Below are 19,901 nucleotides of genomic sequence, written 5' to 3' on the forward strand. Positions count from 1 at the left end.
CGCGAAGATGAAGATTAGGCATCAGCATACCACTCCTTATTACTAGCAATGTAATGGCTTAAATGAAAGATTCAATGGTGAGTTGGTACAAATTCTTTCAAAAGTGACAGAGCACCAAGGAAAGAATTGGGATTTGGAATTGCCTAGTGCATTATGGGCTTACCGTACTTCGGTGAAGACAGGTACAGGGTTACTCCATTTCATTTGGTATATGGAAAGGAAGCACTATTGCCTGTGGAGGTAGAGTTCCCTGCAGTCAAGATGTTAGAGAAGTTGAGATGTTAGAGAAGTTGCTTGGGCCGCTTAGTGATGTATTCAAAGAGAGGCTCACAATTACAAGAGGTTCAGTTGGATAGGATGAGCGCATTGGAGCATTATGGGCAGATGCAAGATAAGTCTTTGGCAAGATAAATGAAAAGATCAAAAGTAAAGGTATCAAGAAGCATGAGTTGGTTTTGTGCTACAATAGTAAGCTGGACAACACCTTCCAAAATAAGTTTCAAATTAAGTGGGAAGGCCCTTTTAAGGTGGTTGAGTGTTTTCCAAATGGTACATATCAGTTGGCTAACCTGGATGGGATTTTACATAAGTCAAGGGTAAATGGATTGCGTCTTAAATTATATCATGCTAGGTTAATGATGGTGGAGCAAGATGAGCTGTCTGTGGAGCAAGTAATGTTGGTGAGGGATGAGGAGACCCGTGACGCGGCGAGTCTCATATCTCTTTTTGTTGCTGCTGATCATGAATGATCTAGCAAGCTAGGAGATGGCAAATTATATCATGAGTTTTTTGGAGCAAGGGATTGCGCATATGTACATACATATGCATGGTGCATCGAATAAAGGATTGCCCATTTTCCAGAGCCAGGTGGTTACGTGGGACCCACATGTGTACAGGTAGGACAACATGTATATAGTGCATCGATTTTCATCGTCACCAGTATCAATGTGTTTTCTCTATAATAATGAGGAGTTGATAGCGCGTAAAAATTATCGAGGAGCTATCCACGGGCCGATGACATGAGATAAGCAGGTGCGTCAGATGGCATCTAGTGGCGTCAGGAAGTCGAATGGGGTCAATACTTGCACGTGGATAAGTACGGCCACAACGTGGGTGTTTTCTTGTGATGATTATGCAAAAATGTCATCATGAGGACCATCTTTTTGGGACACTTCACGTGGTGGCGGGATGCATTATGGAAAAAAGTTGAGTTCTAGGTGTGCGGACGGATGCAGCAGGGTGATAACTATGCACTACGAGGTCAGGTTTTTGCATGTTCGGGGTCCGTTTGAGGTCAACTAAAAGGCCAAGGGTGCCCAAGTAATAAAGCTACGTGTGGGAACTGAAAAACTAGAGAGAAGACCAGAAAAAACGTGGAGAGAAGAGGAGGAACAGCCGCAACTGTGTTTTCGCTGTTTTTGGAGCCTGTTTTGGCCATAAACTGCTCATCCGAGGTCGGATTTGAGCACTTTGACATTGTAGAGTGGGGTTTTGGGCCGTTCCAGACGTGATGGCGCTATCCATTTTGCCAAATTTCTCACTGTTTTTCTGCTGTTTTGGCTGTGTATGTTTCTCCTATGAGCGAAGCTTCTGCTCCAATGTTTTATTGTATCTGGCATATTTTACCCATATTGTGTGAGCTATTTGCTCCATTGGTGTTGGCCCAAGCTCAATTGTATCTAAACATCAGAAATTCTCCTCTTTTGAACTGAGTTTTTTGGTGTGTGTGTGTGTGTGTGTGTGTGGCTCTCTCTTTGTGTGGAGTGGGTAAATAGGTAGTCTCTCTCCTCTCACTCCATAGGTGTGTTCCCTGTCTCGGCCAAGTGGATTGTGTAAGCCAAGTGGTGCCCCATAGTGTGTGTGTGTGTGTGTGTGTGTGTGTGTGAATCATCCCAAGAGTGTGTGTCGGGTCATTATAGAGGCGTTCTATGTGTTTCCATCCCGCTCACAACGTCATCAGTTTTTGCGTGTGTGCGGGTCCTGCTTTATTTTTCACTTGGGGCCCCATCCGACGGGGTCCCCATAAGTTGGGAAGACTTCTTCTGTTACTTGTTCTTCTTAGGGTTTAGGCCCTTCGGCCGGCATCTGTAACTTGGCTCCATTCTTTAGGCTTTGACACGTCAGCAAGGTGTTACATCTCCCCTTCTTGAAAGAGAGTAGTCGTCCACGATTACAGCATATCTGCAAAACAACTCAAGTTAACTCAAATTTTTTTGAAGAACAATGTGAGGAACAATCAGTTTTCTCTTTTTATTAAAGAGTTAGCTTCTCCTTTATGCTCTTTTGATCAAGGAGTTAGCTTCTCCTTTCGGCTGTTTTGATCAAGGAGTTAGCTTATGTCACAAGACGGGCACCACTGCCAATAGAAAAGAACAGACTGAACAGACTTTTAGCACTTCAATAATAACTGAACTACAAGAGAGAGACAACACGCGACACGGAGTGATGGAATTCCACCCCAAAGAGTATTGGCCCCAAACCTTGGCGCCCCTATCGGTATTTCTTTAAATTGCATCAAGACAGTACAAGCTGGTACTCCAGACTCTGGACCTTCTCGAGGAAGCATGTCCAAGAATGAGCCCTAGCCTCATATTTAAAGGTCCTGGGCCTGAAAAGCAATTGCAGTAAAAAGCCTTTAATCTCCAAAAAGCAATGCCACAAGCTGGCAACGTAATTTACGAAAATCCGTACAATTTGCCACGTCATCAACCAACGCAAAACGCAAAAATCCGTACAACCTACCACATCATCATGCCAGTGCAATTTTTAAAAATCTGCCACATCATCAATTTTTGCGTATGTCCCGATTCTACTTTATTTTCTTCCTTTATGTCACTTGGGGTTCCATCGAACGGGCTCCCCACATCAATTGGTAGGACTTCTTCTTTTACTTATTCGGCTCCATTCTTTAGGCTTTGACATTGAGCTCACGACTTATCGTCACCCTTAAATGCATGCGACTCGGCAGCTCATTATCTCTGCTGTCACCGGGTATGCGCTGAGGGACTACTCATACATGCCAAACTACTGTGCGAATGTGCATGTGTTGTGCACCTCCCTCGTACGAAATGGCAAATACACACGAAACAAGGAGAGATGGCCTTCGTGTACTGTAATCAGAAAGACTGACATACAATTGCACTTCTGCACGGTGGATATAGGCAACTGCGGAATGGTTTTGAGAGAATCGAATGGGCACGGCACCTGGTGACCGGCCCTTGCCAGTAACGTGTTTACAGCAAAAGCTACACACTAAGAACATTGCAGGTAAAGTTAACCTATTTGCAAAGAGAGGAGCTTAGGAGGCTGTTCTAGAAGATAAGAAAGTAAAAGATGTGCTCAGTCTTTCATCAAAACAGCCTGTCGGAGAGCAAGAAAGCCATAACTTCCTCTTTAAGCAACGGTCTACTACGCCATCCTTATCTCGGGCATTGTTTTGGCTGCTCTTTGTCATCCCAACTCATGGTGCAATGAGCATTTGGAGAAGAATGAAACGGAATGTATCAACTAAACTTTGCGTTTGCAAGATGGTTGCAAAATTCTCAGCAATAGTAGGGTCAAAAATACTCTTTTTATGCTAGTTTGGGCTATGGTGATTCACACTTCAAAGTTTCTTTGAGTTTGGTTTCTTTAGCATAGTCTTCAATTTGGAATGGATGTATATCACAAACCCATCATGTCTTTGCCGGTATGATGCAATCGAGTTGTTGCTCATGTACGAAACCACCCACATTGGGATAGTAACCTAGAGAGATGCATGCCTTGCCTTCACATGATGCACACAAGTAGAATTAGCCCCTCCCCCTGCCCCCCCCCCCCCCCCCCCCCCCCCCCCCAACAATCGTACTAAATCCATGTGTTGCATGTGTTCTTGTGTAGCCCAGTCCCTTAATTCCACTAAAAATGCATTGAGTCTTACTCATTGTAAACATCACCTTGGAATATAGTAGCTACTACCATAAAAGGAGGCAATGCTCGAAGGCAAGACGTCCAGTTTGATCCCGTCTTATGTCCATATATACATATATATACACATACACATATAAAATTAGCGCACGTGTGTGTGTGTGTGTGTGTGTGTGTGTGTGTGTGTGTGTGTGTGTGTGTGTGTGAGAGAGAGAGAGAGAGAGAGAGAGAGAGAGAGAGAGAGAGAGAGAGAGAGAGAGAGAGAGATATGAAATGTTATATTAAACGTCTTCAAAAGGCCAAAATGACCTATGATGCCAAACTGATACAATCTTGGGGAATCTAATACAATGTCTGGGTACAAAAATAAAAATTACGTAAAGTGAAAACCTAAAATCATCATCATCATCATCAATGCTTGAGGATGGCTGGCATCGTGCCTCGTCCGAGAGAGTATTGCATCGATCACTAAAGAGCTTCATCAATGTCCGCCTCTGTAAATAGTCATACTGGGCGTTTCCCATGTCGTGCTAGAATAATCCTATTTCTTTGATGAAGCCTCCATAGATGTCGTGGCCGTCTAGCTCTTCCGAGCTCAATGGCTTTGTCAACTAATATACCTCTGGTATAAGTGGGCTCTGAAGTCTGTTGTGAAGCATGCTAATTTGGCTGTTGAGTCCCTGCTCTAAAGAAGTCAGTTATCTCCCTCTGTGAATGTCTCCCACTGCGTGATCTCCTCAGGAGACTCTCCCTGTGTTTGCGCAACTCTAGAAAAAACAAACCGAGGCATCTCTGAGATTGATATCTCATGACTTTAGCGAACGGTCCAAAGCCCCTTCTGAATAGACAATGTCGTATCTCATAGTATACCGGACAATGACAAATGTGATGTAACTCTCTCTCTGGCTCTATATGGCACAACGTGCATATCCTGGCCTCCGCTAGTACTCTCCTAAATATGCAGGCTCAATCTCTAGCTAATGCGATGATGTGTGCACCTGACCAATACGACATCGTATCCCATAAGATAAATGAGTGTCCATATAGGCCCGTGTGATCACATATCCATCCTCTGTTAGTTGGAGAAGATGCTCTCTATAGAAAGCCATCTTCGTGCCCAGCTCTTGTATCGGTTGTATCCATGTGCTCCTGAATCAAATGTTGACGTATGAGTCTAATGATCTCTGTGCGTGTGAGAGATACGGAGCGTGCATCCAAGGAGTACTGGAATAGAGGTAGTCTATCCATGCTGAGGCCATGTGACTAAAACCATGATGTCATCTGTCCATACCAACATGTTGTGTTCCCTTGTAGTGCTAGTTGTCGGGATGACTCAAGGGCTAGCCAAGCATATCTATCTCTTGGGAGGTCCCATAAATTATGCATGAAGGGTATTGATCTAGTAAGGGTCTCGACCATGAGAGGTGGGGCAGCCAACTCGGCTCGAATAATCTCATGTGGCACTGAGGCCTTAGCCCGAATCATACGAGAAATCATAGAGAGGGGCCTCTCCATACATCTCCATCCATTATTGCTACCATATCTGCCATGGTGGTCCACTGAGAGTCCCTAAATCTGAACCCCGTAAAAGCATAGCTTAAGCCACTAGAGTGTCAAAAAGGCACAGCTTTGTTCGAGGTTCCTAAAACTGAACCTGCAAACACATCTTCTCCAATCCTCCCAAGGCTACATAAGCTCTCGTCAATCTAGTCTTTGTTGCTCTCGTCAATTTGTATACTCCAGTGTCTCCTAGCCATATGTAAATGTGGGTGCTGACCTCCTGACCCAATGTGATGTGGTGTTAAACACCATAACCTTGGTTTACCCTAGGTTAGCATACAATCCACTATTCATTTTCTTACTCCTCTACTCGCTCTACTTTTATTTTATTCATTGCTTCTTGAGATGCTCACTGAAATTCCTTCTCTCTCCTCTCAAGCGAATGATTCACTACCCTCACAAAAGGGTAATGCGGATTCGAACCCACGTAACCAAGATTAACCTTCCAGATGCTCCCATAACCACTTCAGCGAGCAAGTAAACTTTCTCTTTAGGGCGAATCATATCTTTAGAAAAATACAACTTTGCTTTCGTATCTGCCCGTCGCCCCTGCTTGCTACGCCGCCGGACACACGCCGTACGCCTCTCTCTCTCTCTCTCTCTCTCTCTCTCTCTCTCTCTCTCTCTCTCTCTCTCTCTCTCTCTCTCTGCCTCCGCGCGCTCTGTCGCCCAACACCCACCTTACACTCCCCCCTCTCTCTCTCCTCCACGGCGCCAGTCTCGCTATTCTGCACATTTGCCAAGATTCGCCTCGTACTTTTTTTTTCACAAATCGTTGCACCTACTGTAGGAAAATGTGTACAAAGAATCTAAATGACGTTGCATCTCCTCCAGGGAGTCAGAAATCAACACAATATCATTGGCATATAACAATAGTGGGATCCATGTCCCTGCCAACTGTGCTCCTCTATCACCATCCCTCTCAATGTAGTCAACAATCTCATCCACCAAATAGTGTAGGAGATAGCGGGCATCCCTGTTTCACCCCGATAGTGGAGTGAGCCAAATCAGAAATCCCCTCTGGAGTGCATACATGCCCCACTATTGACCTCTATAGAGCCATGATATATATACATATATATATATATATATATATATATATATATATATATATATATATATATATATATATATATATATAGAGAGAGAGAGAGAGAGAGAGAGAGAGAGAGAGAGAGAGAGAGAGAGCGTAGGCCTTACTACATCCATCAAGGCGGTGGGGAGGTTTATCGAGTTTGAAAGGTGGCTAAGTTAAATAGCAATTGGACATAACTTGTATGCAATAACATAGATTGTGCATTAATAGAAAAGGCCACATGAACAATCCGATAAAAAAGCCATATTGAATTCAAGAAGCAAAAAATGGATATTCACTTTTTGGTTAATGGATAGAAGAGGAGTAAACTCAGGCATGACCAAAAGGAAGGAGAAAGGAATTTAGGAATTGTAACTTGCAAAAAGAGGGAATGGTCCTTTGATTCAATTGTGGAGGTGCAGACAATGTTCTGATGCAGACCATGCTTTGGAGGCCTATCAGAAACTGTATACATTGCCTGTTGTGGACATTAGTATTTACAATCTTTACATCGATGTATACTACAGATTCATCCACATACAGTCATGCTAATTTACATATCAAAGCCTTAATGTTGTTAATTAAATAAACGAGAGCCACGATCATTTTCTTCTCACTGATTGGGTTTTGCTCCATTTTCCAAAGGCTTGCATGTGACATATTTTGGGCAAGAATTTTCAAGGAGAGGAGTCAATCAATAAAAGTAGTATGCTAAGCTTGCGCATTGTAATCATGGACCTTTTTGGGATTTACACAATAACAATGAAACAGTTTACAAGCTTAAGTTGCTTCCTACATGGCATGCTTTCATATAAGATTGTTGGAACCTTTCAGGGCGTTCCTCCTATGGAATCACCGACATACTTTGGAAAGGAGAGAAAATTAATCACTAAAAGCAGTACTATGCCAAGGTTGTGCATCATTAGTATGGACCTTTTAAGGTTTTACCCCAATATCAATAAAGCTTTTTGCTTGATCAAGGATGCATCGACTTTAACAAGCTTTAGTATCAAAACTGAATGGTAGCACCCAACCGGGCGGGGGGGGGGGGAGGGAGGGGGGGTTTCAACAAGCTTGGGCGCAATAAGAGAACGGGTTCCAAAACTGGGACAAGATCTGAATTAATTCATTGTATCTTTTCCGTTACTCCAATGCTTGATGAGGTGGATATTTTTGTATGTAAAGATTTTCACATGGATATCTTTCAACATAAATCTGATTGAAAATCATGGAATATCATACAAGATCAAGTTGTAAAGATTTGAATTTCCTTAAATTGGGCCATACGATTTGAATGCGTCCCTGAACCGGCTCCTTTACCCTAGTATCAATACAAACTAGTAGGCACCCAACTTGAAAAATAACCACGCATCCAAGCAAATTGCTTCAGTCATTGTCACCATTCTTGATGAGCTTCTATACACAGACCTGGCCTTGCAAGATATGCAAACATAGAGAACTTGGCAACAACACATGCTAGCAGAGACATGTATCTGTGTTGTAGTCAGAATTCACTGTTTGCGGCTCGCTAGGCTTCGGCTTTTCTTACCGGATTTGATCCATGCGTCGCAGATGGGTTTTGTGCAGGATCTAATGAGTATATCGATCACCTATAGCACCATACAAAAATAACTGCAAAAGACAAAAATGCCCCCTCAGAACTGGCTACAAATGACATTGTAAATATGTACAATTAGTAGCTTTGCTGCATTGTAATTACTTTGATCCAAAGTTTGAATTGGAGTATACTCTCTTAGAGAGAGATACTCTTGACAGATTCCAAAGGAATCACATTCAACGGTCATCTTTGAATGAGTTCAAATAAACATTGAAACACCCAAGAGACAAAGAAGCTCTCTCAATTGAAATCTAGACTCACAAAGTTCAAACCGAACAAGGTTGAAAATTGCAACCCTTCTCACATGGGGAAGAGTGTGTCTCAGCTTTTACAATCATGCCACTTGAAAATTCAATAATGCCGCTTAAACGCAAGAGGAAAAAGAACTATTCCCTTTAAATTTAACAAAAACAGTGTATAAAGGTGAAAAAAATAGGTCAATATTTTAAAATTTCCTCTTGAAAAAGCATAGAGAGGAATTGTGTATGGTTAGGAAAACTAGTCTTGCTTGGTGGGCCTTGCTATATAACATCTATAGAATATAACAGGACAAGCTAGCACTCAAGGGAACAAGAGCAAGACTAATTTGGGAAGGGCGGCATTGCGTGAAAGGAATATACACTTGAAAAATGCTATAATGTTTATGGGAGGAGACAAAGTTAAGTGCATCAATTATTAGAGATTATAGGGGTGGTTACAGTTGAGATTATATCCAAGCGAGGTTGTACTACTATGTCTACAGATAAATGTTTTTTCTAGTATACATGCTACATGTAAATTCTTGCAAACGAAAAGTATTTCAAAAAGAAATTTTTCATTGAATGGTTGGTAGCGCAGTAGTACGTCGGCTCACATTTTTAAAGGTGGGTTTCGAGTGTGTTTTGCCTTTCTTCTTTTTTAGTTGTTTGTGTTTTGCCTTTCTTCTTTTGTAGTTATTCCCAATACAATGAATAAGGACAATGATACATGTTACTTCACCTTCTGTGTTCTGTGTTATGGCATCGACAATGCATGCTGCACCGTTTGCCGCACCGATTGTCAAGTCCATATTTTCAGTGATCATGCAATGCACGCAAATTGCGATCGAATCCAGCTCATTGAACTTAGGGTCTAGGAGCCACTACTGAAGGACATTTATGTTACTCGCGTTCGTCTTCATTTCAAGTTTTGTAATGTCAGTTTGATTGTACAATTTATTCAAGGCAAGGTTGTTATAGTGTTGGACGTCCGACATGTGAGTATAGATTATCGTAGTAGAGTTGTTGACGTAGTCATGCACATGCGCTTCATCTATAATACATGCACCCAAGGTACAATTGATCTCATCTACGACTCGTTTTCTTTCACGAAAAATGGTAAAGGACTGAAGCAATTCAGGGTCTGTTGCATGTCTTATAGAGCATGACATCTTGTACAAAATTGCATGTAGCCAATGGACCGAGCTTGTGATATGGCATGTGTTACAAAGCTCCCGTGCGTGACTACAAATTGGGGGTAGTTGGGCAAGATCACCGAGCAAGAGAACACATTTGTTGTTGAAGAGATCTGCCAATTTACTGCTTGTTACATTGACATTTTGTCTTACGATAAGGTCAAAAGTCGTTTGGGTTAACATGGATAGCTCGTCTATAATTATAATATCTGCCTCTATTATGTCCAAATAGCGCTCATCGGTCTCATGAATAGAGAGAGGATAATGTTGATTCGTGGTTGGTATGTTGGATTGTAGATACAATGTTGCTAAGCCTTGTTGTTGCCGCTCCGATGACAAAGCGCCTTCATTTATCTGTCGACCTCCTTTATCGCTATATATGTGAGGTATGCCCCCGCGCCGCAGAGACATACTTCTAGATTGTGAGCGAAGATGTCACATTGCATGCTCCAATCTTTATACAATGCAGTGATTTCAAACCATGACCTAGCATAGTCTAAAACAAGCAAATAGATAAAGCATGAATGAACTGCGACAATAAATGAGGTGCTTTACTGACCTGCAATGTTGTACTCCTGCTTTTTGATTGTCCAATCTACATACCAATATGTGAGTCTAGCTACAAAAAAGCAATGTGAATATTTAAACATATCATCTTGCAATGAAACGTCACATTGAAATTGAAAGTGCAAAGTATATTGTGCACGTCATACAGAGGTGCCTCTTCCGTCTGCATTGCCAACACCCTGATAGCATCAGCAAAAAAATGTGTTGAACGGGCTTGCAAAGGCAATGAGTTTTGGTGGTTCGACTCCAGATTAGGCCAACCGATCATCGATTGAAATCTGATATCTTCTGTTTCAGTAGCACTAGAACAGACATCTATCATTGGTTGATCGCACGAAATATCTGATCTTTGAGAATTCTCATCACGTCGGAACCCTCCAACTTGATGATCTACGAAATATAACCAGGGTTTGAAAGGTGTCTGGTACTCCTTTCCGGTTCTGCCCGGCTTACTGCTGCATAGGCAAACTGCACAGAAAGAATTGGTGTGAATCTTAAGAATTAGGCATAGGGACCTGCTGCATATCATTTCCATGAATATTGAAGGATGGCCGAGGGCACAGGGTTGTTGAATCTCATGAGATTATATACTTGGAGCGGCATAATGCTGTCCATAACTAGTTGCGCTTGCAAAAACGAGCTGAGTAAGGTAGTTGAAGCAAGACATACTGTTCAGCTAGCCACTGGGTCTTGTTGCACACAAAGCTGCTATGATCGCTACGTGGGGAAAGTGCAAGTAGGCTTATAATTAGGTATTGAGGCTTCACTGCAAAAGAAGGCCGATTCCAATATGCTGATGGGGCAAACAGTGACATTGTCGACCTTGTATTGCTGGAATGAATAGGGAGGAGCTTGGCCTACAAACTCTACGTTACTGAAGAATGCTCTCACCATGACGACGAGGTAGGCTTTTCTTCATGGCTCTTCGCTTTCATGTGAACATGTATAAGGTGCCAGTATAGCTAGCTGGGCGTTGCCACTTCCAACACATAGATGGGCGCTGCCACTTCAAGCACCATAGATCAGAGGATGAGAAGGCAGTAGGGTCCGTGTTTGATGGTTCCATTAAAGCTCATGCGCAAGCAAGTACTTTAAACTTTTGTCTCCATTGCTTTCCCTATGACTTCATATGTGAGTAAAATCTGCCCGATCTGCTCAAAGCGTGGTTAGGGGCATTAATCAATCAGCTGCTAATTAGCCTCCTAATAAGCTGCTTAAGCGTAGGGCAAATGCGAGCTATTCTGGAGCACAAAGAAAAGCATGGAAAGAGAAGGTTAATCTGCAGACCCATGTCCAACAATGCTTGTCATCTTCCTGCACTACTAGCTAGAAAGAAGTCGCAACTTCCTGTAGCAATTACTCATGTGAGTAGTAATTACTCACGGGGAGTCAAGGATTCTTTACCCACAGTGAGCTTGCTGCAAACATTTGACTCTGTCTGGAAATTGGAACGTGCTGCGATGATAGCTTTGGTTGAAAGGAGGAGCGGCAAAAGATGCTACTAGCATCATAGCCTATATATTCTCTCTCTCTCTCTCTCTCTCTCTCTCTCTCTCTCTCTCTCTCTCTCTCTCTCTCTCTCTCTCTCAAAGAGTGGGCAGAGACAAACCTGCAAACAAAGCTCCGAGCTGCTTCTGGGGAACCTGCGAACTGCTTGTGGAGAAGATTGAACTGCTTCTGTACGAGAGCAATTGAGCAACGCAGAGTGGTTTTTTTATTTTATTCACTTGGTAGCTTTTCGCGCGAAGTTTTTTTTAGAACTTTTCATGGCAGTGATGTTTTTTTTTTAAATTTAAATCTAAAGCCACCACTTTAAATCTAATGACACGTGGTGGCTTCTACGTCAGATACTGCAAAAAGAGCCTTTGGCTCACCAAGTAACAATTTTTCCCGAACACTGCTTCCCACATTTCCTTTGAGATTTACCCAGCACAAGCATGGCAAAACTTTGTAGCTTTTTGTCACCATTGAGAAGCAAAGTTACTCAACACGCAATTTCTCAATAGTGAGGTTTGCACCTTTTTTCTCTATTTGACACACTAGAATATTGAGGGGATCAAGGGTGGGGTTGCATCTCGCAACTACAGGAAAAATCGGGCCGACAGATGCGAACGTTGTAAATTCGGAAAATTTAAAATGTAAATTTGGGTCCGAGCCCCCCTCCCTCACCCCGAGACTTGAACCTGTTACACCTCACTTGGCAGCACGATGCCCTAACCACTCATCCATGCATGCTTCTTGGAAATTGTGGAAGTCAGCATGGTTTTGTAAATGTAGGCCCTTGTAAATTCAGGAATTAAATTTGGTAAATTCGGGTTTGGAGAATTTACCTCAGAAAATTTAGTAAATTCAGGTCTCCAGATCCACGGTCCCAATTTCGCCCGTGCCCATCAAATACACCCCCACCCTTGATCCACTCAATATTCGTGGCATGTCATATAGAGAGGAGGGCGTGCACCCATGTAGTTGGAGGCATTATCAGTCACAGTTGCTATCACATTTCGGGACCCCCTAGGAAGCTGATGACAAACATAAGACCGGCAGAATTATAATTGTGCCCTTTTTTTTCTCTGGTTATGATTTTTTTGGCGCGTCCTATTGCTGTTTGGTTACCAACTTTTTTTCAATCAGCATTGCCACTGTTGGTTCACAATTGTATTTGTTAATTATCACCAATAAATAGACTTACATATCTATATATATGTGTGTGTGTGTATATATATATACATTTACACACACGTTTTTTTTGTAAATCTGTTTTGATTAATTTACCTGTGGGAAACCTCAAGGCGAGGAAAACCCACCAAAAAGATCATATACAAAGGGAAGAACACTAAAGTGCTCTGCGATACAAAAGCGCTAAGCAAACATAGAAGAGCTGCAAGGTTTCCAAGGATATGTCCCCAATGTCAAAGGCAAAATGTAACGAATGCCTCAGCGAAAACTTGAACGATGAAAAAGGATCTACATCATGCTGGTGAAACATGAAGAGATTGCGGCGGTGCCACAAGGCTTATAGCAACCAAAATCTGACCCATGCGAAGAAAATGGCATATTGCTGGAGGTAATTCGGAAGAATGTCAAAAAGCCAGAATCGCTTGTGGAAGACCATTGAGGAATATCGAAGGTGCAAACAAGCAGAAACACAGCAAAGGAAAGCCCTGGTGCAGCGACACTCCCAAAGCAGATGTCTGACAGTCTCATCAGCAGAGCAGAGCAACCGGCGCAACGAGAGGAGCTAATACGACGCGCCGCAAGGAGTGTTCCAACTGGAAGGACTCCCAACAAACAACGCCAAAGAAACAAACGCTCCTTAAGAGGCAAGCGAGACTTCCAGATTGCAGTAAGAGCCTACCTCCACCACACACACACACACTTTTTTTGTAAATCTATTTGATTAATTTACTAGTGGGAAACCTCAAAGCGAGGAAAACCCACCAAAAGGGTAATATACAAGGGAAAGAACACAGAACTACTCATTTGTATAGAGTAGCTAGAAACATTCATAGGAAAGCCAATGTATCTCTGCAGTGATATCACCAACTTCCAAGGCAAACTGTAACGATTGCCGAAGGGAAAGCTTGAAGAGTGGGAACGGGTCTGCATGAGTACGATGAAACATGTAAGCATTACGCTGACTCCACAGGGTCCAATAAGCCCATATCTGATCCACATAAAGAAGACCGCAAAACGCTGTAGTGTCGGCGCAGAGCCGCATACAGGCCGATACGCGGCGAAATGCAGCAGTCCCACAACAAATGATAAGTATCCTCTTCTGCAGTGGAGCAACGGACGCAAGAGGAGGAGTGAATATGACGCGCCCTAAGAAAAGTGCCAACGGGAAGCACTCCAAGCAAACAACGCCAAAGAGTCGCTCCTTCAACGGCAAGTGGCTTTTCTACAAGGCATAGAGAAGCTTCCTCCACCAAAGATCAGATTTGTGCATGTGCCAAAGGGCATTGCAATGATCAGCAAGCCAAGATAGTGGTAGCAAAAGAGCATAAATTCGACCCACAGAAATATCCCGAAAAGGCGTATCCCAAAAAGCCCAATCAGACATGCGATCACCATCAGGTAAAAGTGAAACTGGCAAAAAGTCATGCAACATACTTTGAAGTTCTCTCCAAAACTAACGATAATGCATGCCCAATCCAAAACAGCGAGCGGCGAAGGGGAACTCAAAAGTATATCCAGCCTCATCGACTACATCCTCAACCATACGAATGCCACGGCCAGCGAGAAAATAAGCCTGGTGAGGGGAGCGGTCGACCAAAGTAAGAGAAAATGCTCGGCTCCAATGGAGACTCTCCAAACGAATCGAATCACCTTCCTGCTGAGGATTCCATGAAAGATGAACCGTAACCTCTTTCCAGGTAGACACTAAAGTGGAAGCAAGAGGACATCCAAGAATGTACCCTTCCATCTTGCCGAAAACCACCTCCCAGATAGATGGTTTCCAATGGCCAAATGAGGAAGTAACAGCATGCTGACCAAGGTGTGCAAACATAAGAGTCCAAGGCTGAATTTGTTGCGTAAGTGTAGGCAACAACATAGCTTTTCAAGCAAGAACATGCCTGCACAAATCCAAAATGTTAAGGCCACCCAGGCGTTTAAGAGTGCAAAGCTTTCCCATAGATATCAAGCGCAAACCTTTTTTCTATGCATGGGTCCGCCAGAAATGGGACATAATGTCCGACATAAGAGAATCAAGGCAACGACGAGGCCAATGCATTAGTGGTAAAAAGAACTGAACGTAAGCCAACGGGATATTCTGAACAGTTCGCAGACGAACATGCGATGGCCAAGTGGATAACTTTCAGCAGTGCAATTTGAGTTTCAATCGTTGCATAACCCAATCTACTTTCTGAGAATGAGTGACATTCCATCCAATTGGATAACCCAAATGCCTAGTGATCACGTTTGGAGAAATAATCTCACCTGGCCACAATAGACTGTGCCAATCACAAGAACGAAGAGGCAGAAGCTTCGATTTACAAAAGTTGACTTTAAGCCCCGTCGCAATGCCAAAAAGTTCCAATGCTTTCATAATCACTTTGACATCAACCTTCTGATTACGAGGCATAAACAACGAATCATCTGCATAAGCCTGGCCAACAAAGGTACGACCCGAAGGTAACTGCAAACCAAGATAAATCAACAATGGGTGAGGGGCTGTAGCATACAACAAAGCACTAAGGGGGCAACCCTGCCTGACCGAACAACCAAGAGGCCAAGATTCTGTTAATTCACCTTCCAGATTCCCGAAGACGTACTACATGCATACAAGAAATAAACCACATTGGCAATTTTAGGACCAAACCCTAGGCACCTCATTGTGGCAGCAATGAAATCCCATTGTACAGTGTCAAAGGCCTTTTCAATATCAACTTGCATAACCAGCACATCGATGAGTATACTTAGCATACTCCATGCCGATCATAACATTAGCCAAATTGTCCAAAATCTGACGACGTGGAATGAAACCATATTCAGCCTGATGGAGTCCGACAAAAAGATGGTCCTTAATGCGGTGCACCAACATCTTAGCCAATTTCTTGTAAATCACCGGCATCAAAGTAATCGGGCGCCAGTGAGAGAATCGCTCGCAAAGCGCTTGCTTATGCAGCAATTTAAGTAAACCTTCTTTCCAAGATAGAAGCAAATCTTGTTTCTGCCATGCTGCATTAATCATGAAAAGCAATGGAAATTCAAGATCCTCCCAAAAGGAGAGGAAGAATTCCACAGTAAGTCCATCCCAACCGGGAGACCGCCAACGGCCCAAAGCAAGTAACGCACTATGCAATTCCGAGGTAGTGAACGAGTCCTCAAGGCAAGATGCATCCTGTGAGGATATGATCGGATGAACAAAGGAAAGCATCAATTGACGCGCATGGCAAGCAACCGAGGATGCTCGAGGAGGAGCAGCAAATACATGTCGATAATGCAAAGCCATGGCATCAGCAAGTTCTTGCTTTGAAGAAGTCCAAACACCTAGGGAAAGCATAACCGCTTGATTGCTTGCGAGACCCTCGCATGATGCAAATGCTTGAAAAATTGCTTCGAAGCACAGCCTTTATCCATGAAAGCCTATGCGTCTGCCATTTAGCAAGGTTACGCTTGTCATTATGCTGAATACACACACAGGCTTCGCACAACTCCGACATCTCAGTGTCAGACAAAGGCCGCAAATCAACCAACATTTGCAACTGTTGACAAGCTTGCTTCGCATCCTTAACATCCCCCCGAGTGCACTGCATGTAATGCGTGCCATAGTCATAAATGACACTTTGCACCCTCATAACAAAGCGATACCACGCAGCATCAAGATCAAAATGCATGTGAGCAAGAAGCGGGGGAATAATATCAGAAATCATGTCACGAAAGGCCGCATGAGTGAGATGAGCATTGTTAATATGTAGCAGACGTTTCCTAGAAAGAGGTCGATCACAACGAGACTGCCCAAAACTCACATTCAACAAAACAGGATAATGATCAGATAACTGTAAAGTGTAATCGATGCTGACCTCACATACAAAATCCTCATATTGTTGCAGATTAAGCAAATATCATCAATCCAACCGCGCTCTATAAGAAGAGTGAGCAACATGCTGAAAAGTAAATCCAGGGGCATTCAGGGTGCAAATGCCGCCATAAATCAATCATCGGAGTAGCAGCCAAACAGATTATCCCATTCTAGCCTTTCCGTAGACAACATGTGTGAAATACCTGTGGTGCTATCATCCATCGCAGGGGTATTATTAAAATCACCACAAAGGAATGCATTTGAAGGCCATAAACAAGAAGAGGTGTCTCACCATAGAGCAACCCTTTGCCCATATGCTCTATGCGCATAAACACCTCCAAATTCATAAACCTGACCATTCATCAGGCATTAAACTACCATCCAGCGGCCCTGTGGATCATTGTATAAGAGGGCTGGCTAAAGCTCATGCCGAACCAGTATCAATAAACCTGAATAGTCTTGCAAACCAACATATGCAATCCAATAACTAGCAAAATAAGAACACTAACCAGCAAATTCATGCTGATTGTGTTCTTGCAAAACTACTATATCTGCCCTACATGTATGTACATAGTGCCAGGTCAATTGTCATTGTCAAGGTTACATAACCCACGCACATTGTATGTAATGCATTTAATGGAACTGTGCATTAGAAAATCATATGTACATCGGCGAGAGACACAAGGATCAAGTCGAGATGCCCATATGGACATCTCCATTCCCCACATCCATACCAGAACCCATTCGCTCAGTGAAAACAAGAAACTTGTCCATAGGATCTGCCTGAGAGGTGGAAGCCTCACCCAAAAGCACATCCTTATACAAATGCATCGCTTTTTCCCAAGCATCAATCAACGTGCGATTGTCATTGCAAGGAAGCTGCTTAAACAATACATTCTTGTTGGCATTAACCAGAGGAACGTAATTACGGGAGGGGGTTGGAGTACGAATTTTCACTGTCTTTTTGGGCACCGCCCCTAAGCTAACATCACCTGACCCAACATTCTTGCCTTTCCCTGCATTTACATTACCAACATCAAAAGACTGCGGATTTTTGTTTTTCCCTTTGTCTACATTGAGAATCACCTTCATAGTAGAAACCTTATTCAATTTAGCTTCACCAACAAATTTGCCTACAAGGGCAAAGGCAGAAGCAGGAACAGCCGAAAGAGGAGGCAGTAGAACTGGTTCAGGACATTCAGATTGCATGTGACCAAATCTACCACATAGAAAACAGGAGTTTGCAAATTTTCCCCATTTGAGTTTAAAAGGACGCTTGCCAACCCATGGATCCCCTGAATCCACCATAATTTCATCCGGGGTATGCTTGTCCGTATCCCAAAGAATGCAAAACCTATTGGTATTCGCATCCAATTTCGGAGGGCAAATTACCTTGCCAAGTTGAGCAGCCAAAAACGGAAGAAAATGCCTCAACGTGCGAGGGAAATCAACTATTTCCACCCACACTGGACATTTGTGACGAATAAGACTTTGACAGTCCTTCGTAAGTGACCACGGTAGAACATGAGTCATCTGCGTGCCAGAAAAGAGCGGAGACATCTCCAGCAAAAGGTTTCTAGCTTCAGTGTCTGCCAGTAAAACCTCAAAGAAACCCCGAGCACCAAAATAAACGCCTTGGACAGCCTGGCGTTTAAGAAGGAAATCAACCCATTGTCCGACATCCTACGCAATTGGCATTTTGCCCGGGAAAAACAAGATGACCGCATTCTTGGCGTATTGTGCTACCGGATCCGTAAGGTCCTGTACTGGAATTCGCACCTCAAGGGCAGATGCCTGACCATTCCAGGCTTTTCGAGCTTCTTCGAAGTCTTCATACAGACAGCTTTTGATTTTAGAAGCACTCTCTGAAACGTTAATCATGGCTTTACGACGCTTAAAAACACACTGGAACTCTGACATGCAGCAACCGGATCACGTTCCAAACCAAAACGAAAGATTTTTTGTATTATTGTTTTTTATCTGTTCACAAAGGCCGCAGAGATGTATACATCAGCCACAGAAGATATACATCTTGCAAGGTAAAAGCATGTACAAGTGCAAACTGTGCAAATTTTAGAGCCTGTGAAATCGTAATTGTTACGAACTGCACTGGTTGCACTGACAGTAGTACGCCTGGCGCTGAGGATGCAGCAGGTCGCACAAGGGCTGACAGGGGGCGAGCCCACAATAGGATTAAGCTGCGCAGGGGCATACTGCTGTGCTGAGTGCAAACTGCTGCAGCAGGTCACGGACGAGCAGGCCACGCAGTCTGAGGGGCGCCCAAAAGCTGAGGAACGCGCAGGAATTTCTTGCCCACACACGCACACACACACACACACACACCCGCTGGCGCAGGTGTAGTGGGCTGCAGCAACGCGCAGGAATGTTCGCGACAGAGCAGGAACTTCTCACGCCAGGAACTTTCACACACACACACACACACACACACACACACAGAGAGAGAGAGAGAGAGAGAGAGAGAGTACCAGGGACCAGAAGAAGATGTCTACCCCCCCTTCTCCCCGTAAATAGTATTTTTATTACTGGGGAGAAGTCATCATACAAGAACTGGAACCATACGTATTCCCACTTCCGTTCTAAATCTCAGATGACAGACTCCATGGTAGTCGGAAGCCTCTGCTTCCTAACCTCAGGGAAAAAATTCCTTAATCAGAATCCTTGAGAGCCAAGGTTCTCACCTCTCGAACTCACCTTCCAGTCTCAAGGCATGGCATCCCTATAACTCTATTTGACTCCATTTCTAGAGTCCCCTTCTGTAGAGATCTTAGCATCAACTTTGCTATCTTGAACACGAAGTCTTTCTTTGGGAATCTCTACTCCTTGATCCCAACTGGAGAGTATACCATTCTCAGATCCACAGAACTACTTTGAAACCTGGGGTGCGAAACACTTGGCCTGATCTGGCTTTGTTCCCACAGAACGCTTTTCTCCTACAAAGGCTCATGCCATCCTCTGCACCTACTTCCTCGTGCAAAGTAACTGCACCTGCAAACAAACACTCAAAAGATCAAAACATGAAAAGCATCACCTGTGAAAACTCAAAACTCGGAAAGCAACTCGGTTCTCGAAAAGCAATTTCCCAATAGAGATCTCCATGTACAAACCCTCTCTTCCAATCCTACACACAAACGAGGTCTGTTCTCGGGTCCCTTTTCGTGAATCAGCCCTGCGTAGGACGTTTATGGGCTGAAAATAGAGA

The 19,901-nt window shown here is 43.4% G+C and overlaps 1 protein-coding gene across 5 annotated transcripts in view; it reads right to left on the reverse strand.

Annotated features, from left to right (window-relative positions):
- Positions 1–19,901, reverse strand: part of LOC147417797 (uncharacterized) — a 74,408-nt gene that overhangs the window by 13,196 nt on the left and 41,311 nt on the right. The window contains exons 3-4 of one of the 5 annotated variants that reach the window (XR_015187305.1): positions 10,151–10,210; positions 7,625–8,173 (exon numbers count right to left, since the gene is read on the reverse strand). The exons of 1 other annotated variant lie outside the window; for it this stretch is intronic. Coding sequence is in view for 1 of the 4 variants with exons in the window: in XM_086507167.1 (XP_086363293.1) it covers positions 17,369–18,241 (873 nt within the window). In the remaining 3 variants the exon portion in view is untranslated. 3 more of the 5 variants (XR_015187306.1, XR_015187304.1, XM_086507167.1) reach the window with 3 other exon arrangements.

Source organism: Adiantum capillus-veneris, chromosome 30 (assembly GCF_014529385.1).
Source record: "Adiantum capillus-veneris isolate H3 chromosome 30, ASM1452938v2, whole genome shotgun sequence".
NCBI lineage: Eukaryota > Viridiplantae > Streptophyta > Polypodiopsida > Polypodiales > Pteridaceae > Adiantum > Adiantum capillus-veneris.